A 15,763-nucleotide genomic window follows, 5' to 3' on the forward strand; every position below is an offset into this window, starting at 1 on the left:
GCCTTTCAGACAACTCCACCTGCCCCAAGATAGCACACAAGTGCGAAATCCAAGTTTGAAAAAGCCTCATTGACAGTCTCTATAAGCTGTTTGCATGGGTTTTAGGCAGAGGGTGAGCCGGCTGACCCTAGCACAGGGATATCCAACATGGTGCCCTCTAGGGGTTGTTGAACTACAGCTCCCATCTGTCCAAGACAGAGCGACCAAGAGTCAAAGATGATTGGAGACATGGTCCAACAGCACCTGTAAGTCAAGCTGCTGGCTATCCCCGCTTTTGGCACAAATGCAAGGACACTTGCCGTGTTGTGTCTTGAGTGACAGCCTCAGTAATATGGAGATAAGGTCTCAGCAGCACTCTGGACAGCTCCATGCAGGGATGCATGAGAGCAAAGCTTGGATGTTGTTTCAGCACCAGCCAGAACGGATACATAAATAGGCAACTCTATCTGAGCAGCTAGCCCCGCCTTCTGTGGGAGGAGCCTCTTTATTTAAAGGGGCCCAAGATGTTTTAGCAGATATCAACTCCAACAGAGCAGGGGAGGGTGAGGTTTTGCTTGGGGCTTTAGAGCAGCAACTAGAGGAGGGCACCGCCATCTCCTTGGGCTGAATGGCTACCAGCCCAACAGCCTCCTCTTGTGCAAGGGCTTCTTCTGGTTCAGTGTGCCCATCTGGGGCAGGTTAGGAGAATTCCCTCTCCAACTCCAGCCCCCTGCCTCATCCCCTGAAGGAGAAGTGCTAGCGGTGATGTAGCAGTTAGGGTGTCGGACCAGGACCTTGAGCTCCTTGGAGAAAAAGGTGGGAGAGAAATACAATACAATAAATACAAATAATAAGTAAAGGGAGCCTGATCCCAGGAACGTGACACTGCGGGGAGAAGGACACTCAGTTGAAGCATGGCTGGTGCTGAAACAACGTCCAAACTCTGGTCTTACCATTAGACAGAGTGAGTCGGCAGATGCTGGGCAGCGTGTGCGTGAGTGATGAAGCTTCTAATTAATTGTAAACATTCCTCTACATGGGATCCCCTCTCCCCCGCCTCTTAACGATAAAAACCTGTAGCGAGCTAGGGCTTCAGGAAGACTTTGGTTTTGTATAGCTGTCCGTTTGATGTGCTAGCTTGCTACGTTCAGGGCATTCTTGTTTTGGTTTTTACTGGGAATTGCCCTGAAATCATAGGCGCCCTCTACTCCACATGGAGTTCAAAGTGGTTCATCCTGAATCCTGACCATCTCGTTTTGCGGAGCTGCCTTCAAGTGCCAGGATGTTAAACAGTCTGGACACAGACTGAGACATAGTCTGGAGTATGGAATTCCCTGCCGCATGGTGTATCAATGGACACAATTTTTAAAGGAGTTCAGAAAAATCGATGGAGGAAAAGGCTGCTGGTGGCTACTAGCCATGAAGGTGAAGTTCTGCCTCCTCTATCGGGGGCAGTGGCTGCAAATCACAGACAGGGAGAGCATGGCTGTTGCACTCAGGTCCTGCCAATGCACTTCCCAGGAGACGCATCTGGTTGACCACTGTGAGAACAGGGCAAGGGGGGCCATTTGCCTAATCCATCTGGCCCTTCTCATGTCCTGATGGAGCCTCCAGGTCCAGAGACAGTCTATCTAAACTCCTAGATTCTTAGGGGCATTTGGCCACTGTGAGAAGGTTGGATTTGATGGGCCTCCTTTGGCCTGATGGCTTACACAAATTCACCAGCGGAGGATGAGGCCACTAGTCACAATGGCTGTTGGAGGCAGCATGCCCCTGGATACCAGTTTCTGGGAGTAACAAATGGGGAGAGGGCTCTCGCACTCAGGTCCCCGCTTGCGGGATTCCCCATTTGGCCATCTGGTTGGCCACTGTGAGAACAGTATGCTGGACTTGATGATCCCCTTCAGCTCGATTCAGCAGCTGTGCTCTTCTTGGGTCATCTTGAAACTTCCAGGTCCAGAGGCAGTCTATCTGGATTTCTAGGTTCTTTGGTGAATTTGGCTTCTGTGAGAACAGGATGCTGGACTAGGCAGGCCCCCTTGGGCAGCTGTTCCAGCATCTGGGCTCTTCTGGTGTTCCTCTGAAGTCAGTGCCTTCTCCTTGTCAAGCTCACTTATTACACGTGGGATTGTGGGATTTTAACATCACCCTTGACTATTTATTGCATTGGCAACCCATCCCTTAGCATGCAGGATCCAAGCATGGGAGACCACATTAAGCTGCAATAATTGTTGTTGTTTAGTCGTTTAGTCGTGTCCGACTCTTCGTGACCCCCTGGACCAGAGCATGCCAGGCACTCCTGTCCTCCACTGCCTCCCACAGTTTGGTCAAACTCATGCTGGTAGCTTTGAGAACACTGTCCCACCATCTCGTCCTCTGTCGTCCCCTTCTCCTTGTGCCCTCCATCTTTCCCAACATCAGGGTCTTTTCCAGGGAGTCTTCTCTTCTCATGAGGTGGCCAAAGTATTGGAGCCTCAGCTTCAGGATCTGTCCTTCCAGTGAGCACTCAGGGCTGATTTCCTTCAGAATGGAGAGGTTTGATCTTCTTGCAGTCCATGGGACTCTCAAGAGTCTCCTCCAGCACCACAATTCAAAAGCATCAATTCTTTGGCGATCAGCCTTCTTTATGGTCCAGCTCTCACTTCCATACATCACTACTGGGAAAACCATAGCTTTAACTATATGGACCTTTGTAGGCAAGGTGATGTCTCTGCTACAATAATACAGTTCATTAAAACGCAAGGCAGCCACCAACCTCAAGAACCTATTAGAAGCGCAGTATACATCACCGGCATCTTAAAAAGCGATAAACGCAACAATGCTTTGGCAAACAGACCGGACCTCACAGCAGCCATTTCCCGATGGCCTGGGCTGAAAGGCGGGGAGCCCCGTAGAATCGCGACAACGACAAAAATCATCGCAGCCTTAATCCCTAACTCGGCCATCTCATGCGACAAAACTGGCTCGAAGCAGAGGGACGTCGCTGCATGCTCAGAGGCCGGGGTTGAAGCCTCGCCCGCTGCAGTCATGGGAGGCAGGGGGCGAATTGGGCCCAACTGAGTTTTGCACTGGTGTGATCAGTCCGGATTTCTGCTCCAGGCTCGAGAGCGGAATGCGGCAAGGTTGTGACTCATCGCCTCCTCTCTCTCTCTCTCTCGTTCCCCCCCTCCCCATTCCTAATTTAGGAATAATGTGTCAGAATCGCAGTGGCCCCCAAGCTTATCTCCCTGCTTCACAAGGCACTGCGGAGGCCCTGGTTGCTGTGGCGGAAAAGCTTAGGCAGGATTATATCCCTCTGAAAAGGAACTGTGGTGGAAGGGCGGGGGGAGCAGAGGAAACCGTGCTTTTTTGCGGGGGCGCCAAAGTGAGGAGGGCCTACGGGGGCGATGTGTGTGTGGGGGGGAAACGCTGGCATTTCGAGGCAAAACTGACACCGGCTTCTCCGCGCAGACTGCACTGCGGCAAGGCTGATGTCCCCTGCTGAACGCCTGCAGAGACAGGACATCACATTCCCACAGGCCCCCAAATTGGGGCCGGGGAGGGGGTTCCCTTTGGCCTAGAGGCTATGGAGAGAGAGGGGGGGGTCTTCACTGTCTCTCTGTTCATCGAATCGTAGAAGTGAGTCAGAGCAATGGGGCCCATCTAGGCCAGTGTTGTCTGCTCGGTCTGGCAGCAGCTCTCCATCGTTTTGGAGACGGACTGCTTCCCAGCGCTTAAATGCTATTTTCATCTCTGCCCAGAGAGATGCTGGGGATTGAAGCCTCATACAGCCTTTCCTATAAAAATAAGCTAAGATCACGGTCCTCACAGTTCTGTTGAAGCGACTGATTTAAATAGGAACCTGCCAACATCTTTTTTTGGAAGGCTGAGCTCTGGCACCCTTTGCGGATCGGGGCCAAGTCAGCCGCAGCTCCTCCTTGCCAAAGATCCACGCAGAGAGCTTGTGCTTCAAGCCATCACTAACTTGGCCTGGCAGCAACTGGGAACCCTCTTGGGATTCTTTCTGCCTGCTCTCCATCAACTCCTCCTCCTCCTCCGTCTTCCCTTCCTGAACTCGGAGCGTCCTCGACCGAAGATGACCCGCTTGCGTTCTTGCCAGGGAGCAGATGCCGGGAATAGCTGGCTCTGAAGCATTGGATGGATGGCGCCTCCTCTCCCTCTGTCAGGCGATGTGGCTGAACGGGGAGAATTGTTTAACCAGTTTGGGGGTTGCCGTGTAGGGCTGCCCTTAGCACCCCATCAGCAGAGATTAAAAGCAGGTTGTGTGTGCACCTGTGTCCCATGTAGTCGGGCAACTGACATGTCAGTCGCCTGGTGTCACAATGACGGCTTGTTTTTCCTTTGCCTGCCCCGCTGGAAATCAAACCACCCCAGCAAAGGAACAGCGCCTTGGAGATACTGGCGACCAGCTGATTGGCAGGAGACCCCGCCATCCTCTGCAGGTGATGGAAGCACGTAAGAGCAGCCCTGCTGGATCAGGCCAGTGACCCATCTGGCCCAGGATCCTGCTCTCACAGTGGCCAACCAGGTGCGTCTTTTGGGAAAACCGCAAGCAAGAACTCATCACAAGAGCTCTTATGTCAACACAGTCTGTCAACGCAGTCAAATACAGTCAATATTTCCTTCCTGGTGGTCAGCCTCAAACTGAAGCCATGTCTTACATTTACAGTACAGCTTACCTCTCCGCCCCCAAGAATCCTGGGAACTGCGGCTTGCTGGGGGCGCTGGGAAAGGTAGCACCGCAAAGGGTGAAACTACAATTCCCAGTGTTCTTTGGGAAAAGCCGTGCGCTTTTTTGATACAGTTTTATATACACTTTTCACATTACAGTGGTACCTCGGGTTACATACGCTTCAGGTTACAGACTCCGCTAACCCAGAAATATTACCTTGGGTTAATAACGTTGCTTCAGGATGAGAACAGAAATTGTGTGGCGCCAGCGGGAGGCCCCATTAGCTAAAGTGGTGCTTCAGGTTAAGAACAGTTTCAGGTTAAGAACAGACCTCCAGAACGAATTAAGTTCTTAATCCGAGGTACCACTGTACAATAAAAGGCCAACTAATTACACACACAAAAATAATAAAAAGAAAAAGAATAAAATAACAGAGAAAAGAAAGAAAGGATAGATAAGTACAGAATCATCTCTCGCAGATATATCTTAACTTTTGAGCCATACAGTAAAGGGTGTGTGCTCCCACCTCACACATGGGGAGGGTCCCTCTTTTTCCCCAGCCTCTCACCCTGAGAGATTTCCCTGTGCACTTTAAATGTGCATTGAGTGTGCTTTGAATATATGGCGTGGATCTGCCCCCAAACTTATTTGTAGCGCTGTGGCTGCATCAGGTGGATTTCTGGGCGGAGGAGGGGCAATGTTTTGCCAAGCCAACAGTTCATCAGGAGGGGATTTCTCCCAGCAGTTGATTAAGGGCGAGGAGAAAACGCACGTCTTCTTCTCTTTCTATTTTCCTCTCTGCCACCCACCCTTAGCCCCTAAATTGCTTTTTAGCAAGCCCTGAGCAACCTGCCATTCCTAATCAGCATGGTTTGGAGCAGGAGGGAGGGAGGGAGAGAGAGAAAAGCAAGCTGTGACTCATGCAAATGATGAGACTAGAGGGATGCTCCGGAAAGGCAGAGATTTGTCCTTTCATGGTGGGGTGGCACTGGGGGAGGGAGGGCTGGATGACTGAGGAGCTCCAGTGAAGACGGATGTTGGGTGATCCAGGGCAGACGAAAGAAAGGACTTCTTCACGCAGCGCAGAGTTAAACACTGGCCGCTAATCTAGATGGCTTCAAAAGAGGATTGGACAAACTCATGGAGGAGAAGAGGGTTACTGATGGCCACTAGCCAGAATAGCTATGCTCTACCTCCAACCATCTGGAACGCGGGTGGTGCTGTGGGTTAAACCACAGAGCCTAGGGCTTGCCGATCAGAAGGTCGGCGGTTCAAATCCCTGCGACGAGGTGAGCTCCCATTGCTCGGTCCCTGCTCCTGCCAACCTAACAGTTCGAAAGCACATCAAAATGCAAGTACAGTGGTACCCCGCAAGACGAATGCCTCGCTAAACGAAAAACCCGCAAGACGAAAGGGTTTTCCGATTTTTAGAGGCTTCTCAAGACGAATTTCCCTATGGGCTTGCTTCGCAAGACGAAAGCCCATAGGGAAATCTCCTGGGACAGCGGGGAAACGCAGCGCACCTTCTCCTCTGTTCCCAGACCTGTCCTGAAGGCTTGTGGTGGGAGGTCCGGGAACAGAGGAGAAGGCGCGCAGCGGCTCTCCAAGCTGCGGATAGCAGCCTGCTGCCCCGCACGAGGGGCGCTCTTAAGCAGAGCGCCTCTCGCGCGGGGCAGACATTCGCAGCTTGGGGAGCCCTGCAGGACTTCCCCGCAGGGCTCTCCAAGCTGCGGATAGCAGCCTGCTGCCCCGCACGAGGGGCGCTCTTAAGCAGAGCGCCTCTCGCGCGGGGCAGACATTCACAGCTTGGGGAGCCCTGCAGGACTTCCCCGCAGGGCTCTCCAAGCTGCGGACAGCAGCCTGCTGCCCCGCACGAGGGGCGCTCTTAAGCAGAGCGCCTCTCGCGCGGGGCAGACATTCACAGCTTGGGGAGCCCTGCAGGACTTCCCCGCAGGGCTCTCCAAGCTGCGGATAGCAGCCTGCTGCCCCACACGAGGGGCGCTCTTAAGCAGAGCGCCCTTCGCGCGGGGCAGACACCTGCAGCTTGGGGAGCCCTGCAGGACTTCCCCGCAGGGCTCTCCAAGCTGCAGATAGCAGCCTGCTGCGCCTATCCGCAGCTTGCAGAGCCCTGCGGGGAAGTCCTGCAGGGCTCCCCAAGCTGTGAATGTCTGCCCCGCGCGAGAGGCGCTCTGCTAAAGAGCGCCCCTCGTGCGGGGCAGCAGGCTGCTATCCGCAGCTTGGAGAGCCCTGCGGGGAAGTCCTGCAGGGCTCCCCAAGCTGTGAATGTCTGCCCCGCGCGAGAGGCGCTCTGCTTAACAGCGCCCCTCGTGCGGGGCAGCAGGCTGCTATCCGCAGCTTGGAGAGCCCTGCGGGGAAGTCCTGCAGGGCTCCCCAAGCTGTGAATGTCTGCCCCGCGCGAGAGGCGCTCTGCTAAAGAGCGCCCCTCGTGCGGGGCAGCAGGCTGCTATCCGCAGCTTGGAGAGCCCTGCGGGGAAGTCCTGCAGGGCTCCCCAAGCTGCAGATGTCTGCCCCGCGCGAGGGGCGCTCTGCTTAACAGCGCCCCTCGTGCGGGGCAGCAGGCTGCTATCCGCAGCTTGGAGAGCCCTGCGGGGAACTCCTTCTTCCCCCGCCAGCCTTCAGAAAAGGTCTGGGGACAGACTGTCCCCGGACCTGGTCTGAAGGCGGTTTCCCTAGGAACGCATTAATTGATTTTCAATGCATTCCTATGGGAAACCGTGCTTCGCAAGACGAAAAACTCGCAAGAAGAAAAAACTTGCGGAACGAATTAATTTCGTCTTGCGAGGCACCACTGTAGATAAATAGGTACCACTTCAGCGGGAAGGTAAATGGTGTTTCTGTGCGCTGCTCTGGTTCACCAGAAGCGGCTTAGTCCTGCTGGCCACATGACCCGGAAGCTGTACGCCTGCTCCCTCAGCCAATAAAGTGAGATGAGCGCCGCAACCCCAGAGTTGGCCACGACTGGACCTAATGGTCAGGGGTCCCTTTACCTTTACCTCCAACCATCAGAGGCAACGATGATTCTGAACAGCAGTTGCTGAACACCAAAGGGATCTTGTGCCCAAGGAATCTTTGCTCAGGTCCTGCTTGGTTTCCTTTTGGATAGATAGATAATTTATTACAGGCAAAGAGCAGCTCACATAACATAACACAATAAAAACAGTGTTCGTAAAGATAAAATATACAATCGGAGCAGATTGCAGCAATAGCTCATGAGTTAAAATTGAGATATAGACATACACCCGTACAACTGAGATTTGGGCTACCATAAAAAATTGACCCTGAGGCACCCCAAAGGGCGACTTCAGCATTTCCCTAGTAAGCTATTTTATTCCAGAGGATGATCTGTGCCTACAAATCTGGGCGCAGAATCTGGCTACCAGCCTGAGAGGAGAGAATGAAGTTTAGACTTCTCTGAAAGATCGGCGAGCCTCATCAGCAAAGGATCAATGGTGTCTCTATGAATCTCAACATAAAAAGGACATCTAAAAATATATGTTTGGGGCTTCCTATTTCCCCTAATGGGCAGGTGTAAAGTCTCTGTGCATACGGGACCCTTCTATAGGAGCCTTCCAGAACCGGTGAGGGCAAGGCTGAGCTTCTAGCAAGAGTGAAAGCCCTACTTGTGTTTCCTAGAATCATAGAATCATAGAGTTGTAAGAGACCACAAGGGCCATCGAGTCCAACCCCCTGCCAAGCAGGAAACACCATCAGAGCACTCCTGACATATGGTTGTCAAGCCTCTGCTTAAAGACCTCCAAAGTAGGAGACTCCACCACACTCCTTGGCAGCAAATTCCACTGTCAAACAGCTCTTACTGTCAGGAAGGTCTTCCTAATGTTTAGGTGGAATCTTCTTTCTTGTAGTTTGGATCCATTGCTCCGTGTCCGCTTCTCTGGAGCAGCAGAAAACAACCTTTCTCCTTCCTCTATGTGACATCCTTTTATATATTTGAACATGGCTATCATATCACCCCTTAACCTCCTCTTCTCCAGGCTAAACATGCCCAGCTCCCTTAGCCGTTCCTCATAAGCCATCGTTTCTTTCCTTTGGAACATCTGGGTGGCCACTGGCCAACGGAGGGGAAAAAAGAAAGGAGTTTATGCCACACTCCCCCACATGCCAGTGGCTCCCAGATGTTTGCAGTTAGGATCGTGACTGGGCCATGGACCTCTGCGGTCAGCCCTAAGGCATCCTGCTGCTCAGCCTCAGTCTGAAATTTCAGAATGACAACGCCGGTCAACTTCAAAGGGCTGCTGTAAGGATTTATCCAAACCACTGGCGGTTCTCTTAGCACCAAACCCCTTCCAGATCTGCAATTTGGGGATGAAGATAGTGCAGGGTGGGTTTAAATAGATAGGAGAGGATATATTAATTGCAATTTATCCTTCTGGGTTCCCACGTGTGTGGGTTGAACATACACTGAGCAGAGTTTAAAGTCCCATCCTTAGCAGAAAAATGGAAAGCAAATATGAACAGTCTGCAAAGTCTTCTTTTAATTAAGTCCCGCTGCGAAGCAAGCTGGCTCCCCAAATTCTTACCCTGCTTAACAAAGAATCAGACAACAAACTGAGAAGTTTGAAGTATGATTTACTTACTCATAGCCATGCATTGGTTCTCAGCTTCTTCTTCAGTTAAAACTATGCAGGTAAAATACTGATATTGAGATTAAAGTCAGAGGGAGGTTCTTGGCTGACTGAGGAGAAGGAGAGAGAGAAAGGGAACAGGAAATACTTATTTGATTCCTCGTGCTCGAGAGAGGAGGGGAAATGACATCACACAGAGCCCTTTCTACCAATCACATTTCTATGGTCTGGGTCTCTGCCTATCAGCAATACAGCTCTGTGGTCATTAGCCCCTAAACTCAAAACTAGCAAGAATATTAAGTGTTGGATTTGATTGCAATCTCCCAGGGATGGCACCATCAGCAACAACACAGTTTATAGAGTTGTTGTAAAGATTATGAAAACGTCCTTGAAGCCTGAGAAATGTATAACACGGGACAGGATTTAAGGGGGTTTAAAATTGCAATGACAGCCGCTCAGGTCTTGATAGACAAGCTTTACTAGCAGCAGGTTCAACCCCCAAATACATCTCTAGGTAGGCTGGGAGAGACCTCCCTGCATGAAACCCTGGACAGCTGCTGCCAGTCAGTGTGGACAATTCTGAGCTTAAGGTAAAGGGACCCCTGACCATTAGGTCCAGTCGTGGCCGACTCTGGGGTTGCGGCGCTTATCTCGCTTTATTGGCCAAGGGAGCCGGCGTACAGCTTCCGGGTCATGTGGCCAGCAGGACTAAGCCGCTTCTGGCGAACCAGAGCAGCGCACGGAAACACCGTTTACCTTCCTGCCAGAGCGGTACCTATTTATCTACTTGCACTTTGACATGCTTTCGAACTGCTTGGTTGGCAGGAGCAGGGACCGAGCAACGGGAGCTCACCGCGTCGCGGGGATTCGAACCACCGACCTTCTGATCGGCAAGTCCTAGGCTTTGTGGTTTAATCCACAGCGCCACCCGCGTCCCTAATACTGAGCTAGATGCACCCTAATGGTCTGCTTCAGTGAAATGCAGCTTCCCACAGCCCTGTGCGCTGCCAAACTTCAGCAAATTGTTTAGAGCGAGCCCTTTTTCCAAGAGAAAAAGGGAGAAGTAAGTCCATTCTTCCACTGGCCTCGTGTTTTTGAAAGGTGTTTCTGAAGGTGGGAAGCGGTCTCTCTCTCTCTCTCTCTCTCTCTCTCTCTCTCTCTCTGTGTGTGTGTGTGTATGTGCCAGATGAGGGCACTTCTCATTCTGCTGATGTCATTATTTCCCAACACCCCCCCACCCCTATTTCACCCTGCTGGGATTGGGCGGCTGAAAAACTGCTGTCTTATTCCTCCCGTTTGTCACTTCCCATCGCTCAGCCGCATCCCAGCCCTGTGACTGCAGTTCAGATTTATGGAGAAGGCAGGATAAAAATAGACCTCACTCTCTGCTGCGTACACTCTGCCTCCCGGCTCTCCCTCTCGCTTCTCCCTGTAAAAATCCTCTCGTTCGCAGCAGAAGTCCCTTGGCATCTGGAGGTTTCGTCTCGGTGGCCCCATCTACCCAGGCCATAGCGCCTGCCTTGCATTCAGCCATGGCTTATGGCATTTGTGTGTGTGTGTGTGTGTGTGAGAGAGAGAGAGAGAGAGAGAGAGAGATACCTTTTCAGCTTAACTCCGAAAACAATTATGGGACACGGGTGGCGCTGTGGGTTAAACCACAGAGCCTAGGATTTGTTGATCAGAAGGTCGGTGGTTCGAATCCCCGCGATGGGGTGAGCTCCTGTTGCTCGTTCCCTGCTCCTGCCAACCTAGCAGTTCGAAAGCATGTCAAAGTGCAAGTAGATAAATAGGTACCACTCCGGCGGGAAGGTAAACGGCGTTTCCATGCACTGCTCTGGTTTGCCAGAAGCGGCTTAGTCCTGTTGGCCACATGACCCGGAAGCTGTACGCCGGCTCCCTCGACATGTAAAGCGACATGAGCACCACAACCCCTGAGTCGTCCGCGACTGGACCTAATGGTCAGGGGTCCCTTTACCTTTATAGGGTGCCTACATTCTGCATGGACTGGTTGCATGGCAACATGCACAAAAGGCTCTAGATACCTATTAGCTCCATAAATTACCATATAGCATATATTCAACACAAAAAAACAGCGACAATTTGTTGTTGACAAAGGACAGCTGGACATATAAAGGGCCCCATTACCTTCGGTAGCTTAGGGCCTCGTGAAACCCCAACCCGGCCCTGTCTATGATATGCTATGAGACCCATGGTCATCTCCTTTGCTTGTGAGAAACGAGGGCGCTGGTGGCGCCTGCCATATTTTGAGCACTGGAGATCCCACAGCTTCTGCGAGAGGCGCCTAGTTTTCGGAAGTGACTCTGGGCCACAAAGTGGTCTGGTGGGGGCGGCAGCGGGGGGAGGGCATTGAATGCCGCAGTGCAGTCCCGAACGTGCATACAGTGCCTGATGCAAAAAGGGGAAGCTGGTAATCCCTTATTGACACACACACACATCTGTATGAATGAATATATGAGTGAACTGGTGCAGGTAAAAGGGTTTGCGAGGAGGAATCTCATCTCTGCAGGGGAAGAAGCAAAATGAAACGAAATCCGCTGCATCTGTCAGGGCTGCGTAGTTGGCCTGATATCTGGTGGCTTAATCCGGGGATTAGCTGGACGCAGTGGCAAGCGGCTTAGTGGAGCCACTTGGCAGCCGCAGGGAGCCCAGTTCTCATCACGGCTGGAGGGATTATCTGCCCACCGCCCACAGGAGGGCAAGACGCAGCCATGGCCTTTCCCATCCCACTCCTCCTCTCTTTACGCCACCCCCTCCCCACCCCTGTGTGCCCAGAGGAAAGCACGCTGCCGCACGGAGGCCGAGTCCCACTGCAGTGAAAACCGCCCAGGCGCTGTTGCCATCGTTTGACTCCAGCTGCCGCACGACACCCACGTGCTCAGTCACCAGAGCCCCCTGCTGAGCCAGGCATAGTCTCCCTGGCCCTTTTGCATCACCCCCAGCGAAGGGAAGGAGCTGAGGGTGTTTCATTTGCCAGGTGCAGCCTGAGGATGATGCACTGTGGTCAGAAAGCCATTACAGTTTGGGCAGTGGTGGAAGAAGATAAGGAGAGCCTGCTGGATGAGGCCAAAGGGTCTAGAAACACGGGAAGGTGCCCAGTACGGAGTCAGACCATGGGTATTGTGCAGAATTGATGCTTTTGAATTCTGGTGCTGGAGGAGACTCGTGAGAGTCCCATGGACTGCAAGAAGATCAAACCTCTCCATTCTGAAGGAAATCAGCCCTGAGTGCTCACTGGAAGGACAGATCCTGAAGCTCCAATACTTTGGCCACCTCATGAGAAGAGAAGACTCCCTGGAAAAGACCCTGATGTTGGGAAAGATGGAGGGCACTAGGAGAAGGGGACGACAGAGGACAAGATGGTGGGACAGTTTTCTCGAAGATACAAACGTGAGTTTGACCAAACTGCGGGAGGCAGTGGAAGACAGGAGAGCCTGGCGTGCTCTGGTCCAGGGGGTCACGAAGAGTCGGACACGACTAAACGACTAAACAACAACGTTCTCATTTGCTCCCCTCTCCCCGCCTTTGCTATACAAATCCAGATTTGTGATGCGGCGCTGCAAATCCGTCAATGGGCACTGCGCTCTGACTTCACGCAAGTCCTCCAATGCTGGCTGTGTGACGACAGCCTTGCATTTTTCTGTATATAAGAGAGCAGAGTTCCCAAACTCCAGCACTCTCCAAGAACTCATGAAACCGCATGGGAAAGTTGGGACGTCAGCCTGGCTGTATCTGGGGGGAGGGGGCAGGGACCCTCACATCTAAATTTTATTTTCACATTTATATCCTACCCTTTTTTCATCCATGGAGCTAAAGGTGCCATTCACAGTTCTCCTCCTCATTTTGTCCCAACAACCCTGTGAGGTTGGTTAGGCTCAGTGGTAGTGACTGCCCCATGCCAAGGAGAGGATTTGAACCCTGGTCTCCCATGCCCTAGTCTGACACTCTAACCACTACACCACATTGGATGGGGAATCTCTGGCTTGGGGGCCAAAAGACTCCCCTGTCTGGCCCTTGGAGTTTTCCCCAGTGTGAGAGAGCTAGTGTGGTGTAGTGGTTAAGAGTGGTGGACTTGTAATCTGGTGAACCAGGTTCACGTCTCCGCTCTTCCACATGCAGCTGCTGGGTGACGTTGGGCCAATCACACTTCTCTGAAGTCTCTCAGCCCCACTCACCTCACAGAGTGTTTGTTGTGGGGGAGGAAGGGAAAGGAGAATGTTAGCCGCTTTGAGACTCCTTAAAGGGAGTGAAAGGCGGGATATCAAATCCAAAACTCCCCAGCTCATGCCTCTTGTCCAAACCCTCCTGGAATGTATTTGCTTGGCTTGGGACATGTCTTTGAACTCTGATAATGCCTGTGCTTGCCTGAATGGGGGACAGAGAGTGTGCATGTGTGTATTATCTATTCATCATTTGACAAAACTTATACAGTGGTCCCTCGGGTTACAGACGCTTCAGGTTACAGACTCCACTAACCCACAAATAGTACCTCGGGTTAAGAAGTTTGCTTCAGGATGAGAACAGAAATCGCGCAGCGGCAGCAGAAGGCCCCATTAGCTAAAGTGGTGCTTCAGGTTAAGAACAGTTTCAGGTTAAGAACGGACCTCCAGAACAAATTAAGTTCTTAACCAGAGGTACCACTGTACATGAGTTTGCAAAATCTCAAAGTGTGTTGCAAAGGGAATAAAACAAAATTATCAGTAAAAACAGCCCTGTGACATATTCAAAAGAAAAAAACCAGCAACACGCTAAAAGCGGATTGAAGCATGTGTCTCCATGTCCAAGTTGGCTTGTCTAAGCAAAAGTGTTTTTAGCAGGATCCGAAAAAAGTACAGTCATGCGTCTCAACTCCCGAATGCCTTGGGAGTCGAACGTTCTGGCTCCTGAATGATCGAAAACCAGAAGTGATTGTTCCGGTTTTCGAACGTTCTTTTGGAAGCCGAACGTCTGACGGCTCCTGCAGCCAATTAGAAGCCACACTTTGGTTTCCAAATGTTTTGGAAGTTAAACGGACTTCTGAAATGGATTCCGTTTGACTTCCGATGTACGACTGTACCGTGAAGGGGCTTGCACCATGTCAACAGGCAGGGAGTTCCCAAGGGCTGGTGCTGCCACACTAAACGATCGATTGCTTTACGAATGTGGAACGAGTCTTAATGTTTGCCTGTGACAGGGCTAGTTCTGCAGAAAAGTAGCCTATTGTGCAAGAGAGGGCAGTCGTGGCCCCCAAAGGGTTTCCCATAAGCAGTTGTTGCCCTTGGGCAGAGAATAGTTCCCCATCCCTGGCGGCGAATCTTCCCTAACTGCAGCCGATGAGGGGTGAGTGGTTCTGCTATGTGCTCTCCTTCTCTTCCTCTAGGACTCATTGTTTACCTGGGCATGATGGTCGGTGCCTTCCTCTGGGGCGGCCTGGCGGACCGGCTTGGGCGCAGGCAGTGCCTCCTGATGTCCCTCTCTGTCAACAGTGTCTTCGCCTTCTTCTCTTCCTTTGTCCAGGGTTATGGCACTTTCCTCTTCTGCCGGCTCCTCTCCGGCGTGGGGTAAGGCATGTTCTGTGTTCGGTCCCCAGATTATGGGAGATCCCCTTTGGGGATCTCTGTTCGAGCCTTCAGCACATCATCTCTTCCTCCTCCTCCTCCTCCTCCTCCTGCTCCTCCTCTTCTTCTTCGTTTTCTCCCCCTCCCCCTCTTCCTCCTCCTCCTTTTCTATCACCATGAACTATGAACTTAAAAAGGAAGATAAAGGACCCCTGACCATTAGGTCCAGTCGTGAACGACTCTGGGGTTGCGGAGCTCATCTCACGTGACTGGCCGAGGGAGACAGCGTTTGTCCGCAGACAGTTTTTCCGGGTCATGTGGCCAGAATGACTAAGCCGCTTCTGGCAAACCAGAGCATGGAAACACAGTTTACCCTCCCGCTGGAGTGGTACCTATTTATCTACTTGCACTCTGATGTGCTTTCGAACTGCTAGGTTGGCAGGAGCAGGGACTGAGCAACGGGAGCTCACCCCATTGGGGGATTCAAACTATGAGAACTAGGAACTTAGCTTTTCCAAATTGTTTTTAAAATGAAGGGAGGTGTGTGAGAGAGATGGATATCCTCACACAGCCATGTGCTGAACTTCTGGCTCTGGGGAATAAATTCTGGTGAAGACTGAACTGGGGTCATGCAAATGTTTGCACACACCTGCTCGAAACACATTGGTTCATCTGGATTTTATGCTAGAACTAAAAAACAAAGAAATGTACAGCTAATTGATCTGCTGGCCTGATTCTCCCTCTGACACCATCCAGTGGGTTGTCTGGGTTTTGCTTTTTCGAATTAGAGTTACAGTCAAACAAGGGATGCGGGTGGCGCTGTGGTCTAAACCACTGAGCCTCCTGGGCTTGCTGATCAGAAGGTTGGCGGTTCGAATCCACACTCTGTCCCAGCTCCTGCCTACCTAGCAGTTCGAAAGCACACCAGTGCAAGTAGATAAATAGGTACCACT

The 15,763-nt window shown here is 51.8% G+C and overlaps 1 protein-coding gene across 1 annotated transcript in view; it reads left to right on the top strand.

Annotated features, from left to right (window-relative positions):
• SV2A (synaptic vesicle glycoprotein 2A) overlaps positions 1–15,763 on the top strand; it is a 51,478-nt gene that overhangs the window by 17,232 nt on the left and 18,483 nt on the right. Inside the window, exon 3 of the mRNA XM_083477057.1 lies at positions 14,633–14,813. Coding sequence (XP_083333183.1) covers positions 14,633–14,813 — 181 coding nt within the window. The remainder of the gene's footprint in view (positions 1–14,632; positions 14,814–15,763) is intronic.

This window comes from Podarcis liolepis (assembly GCF_965112155.1).
Source record: "Podarcis liolepis genome assembly, chromosome: 15".
NCBI lineage: Eukaryota > Metazoa > Chordata > Lepidosauria > Squamata > Lacertidae > Podarcis > Podarcis liolepis.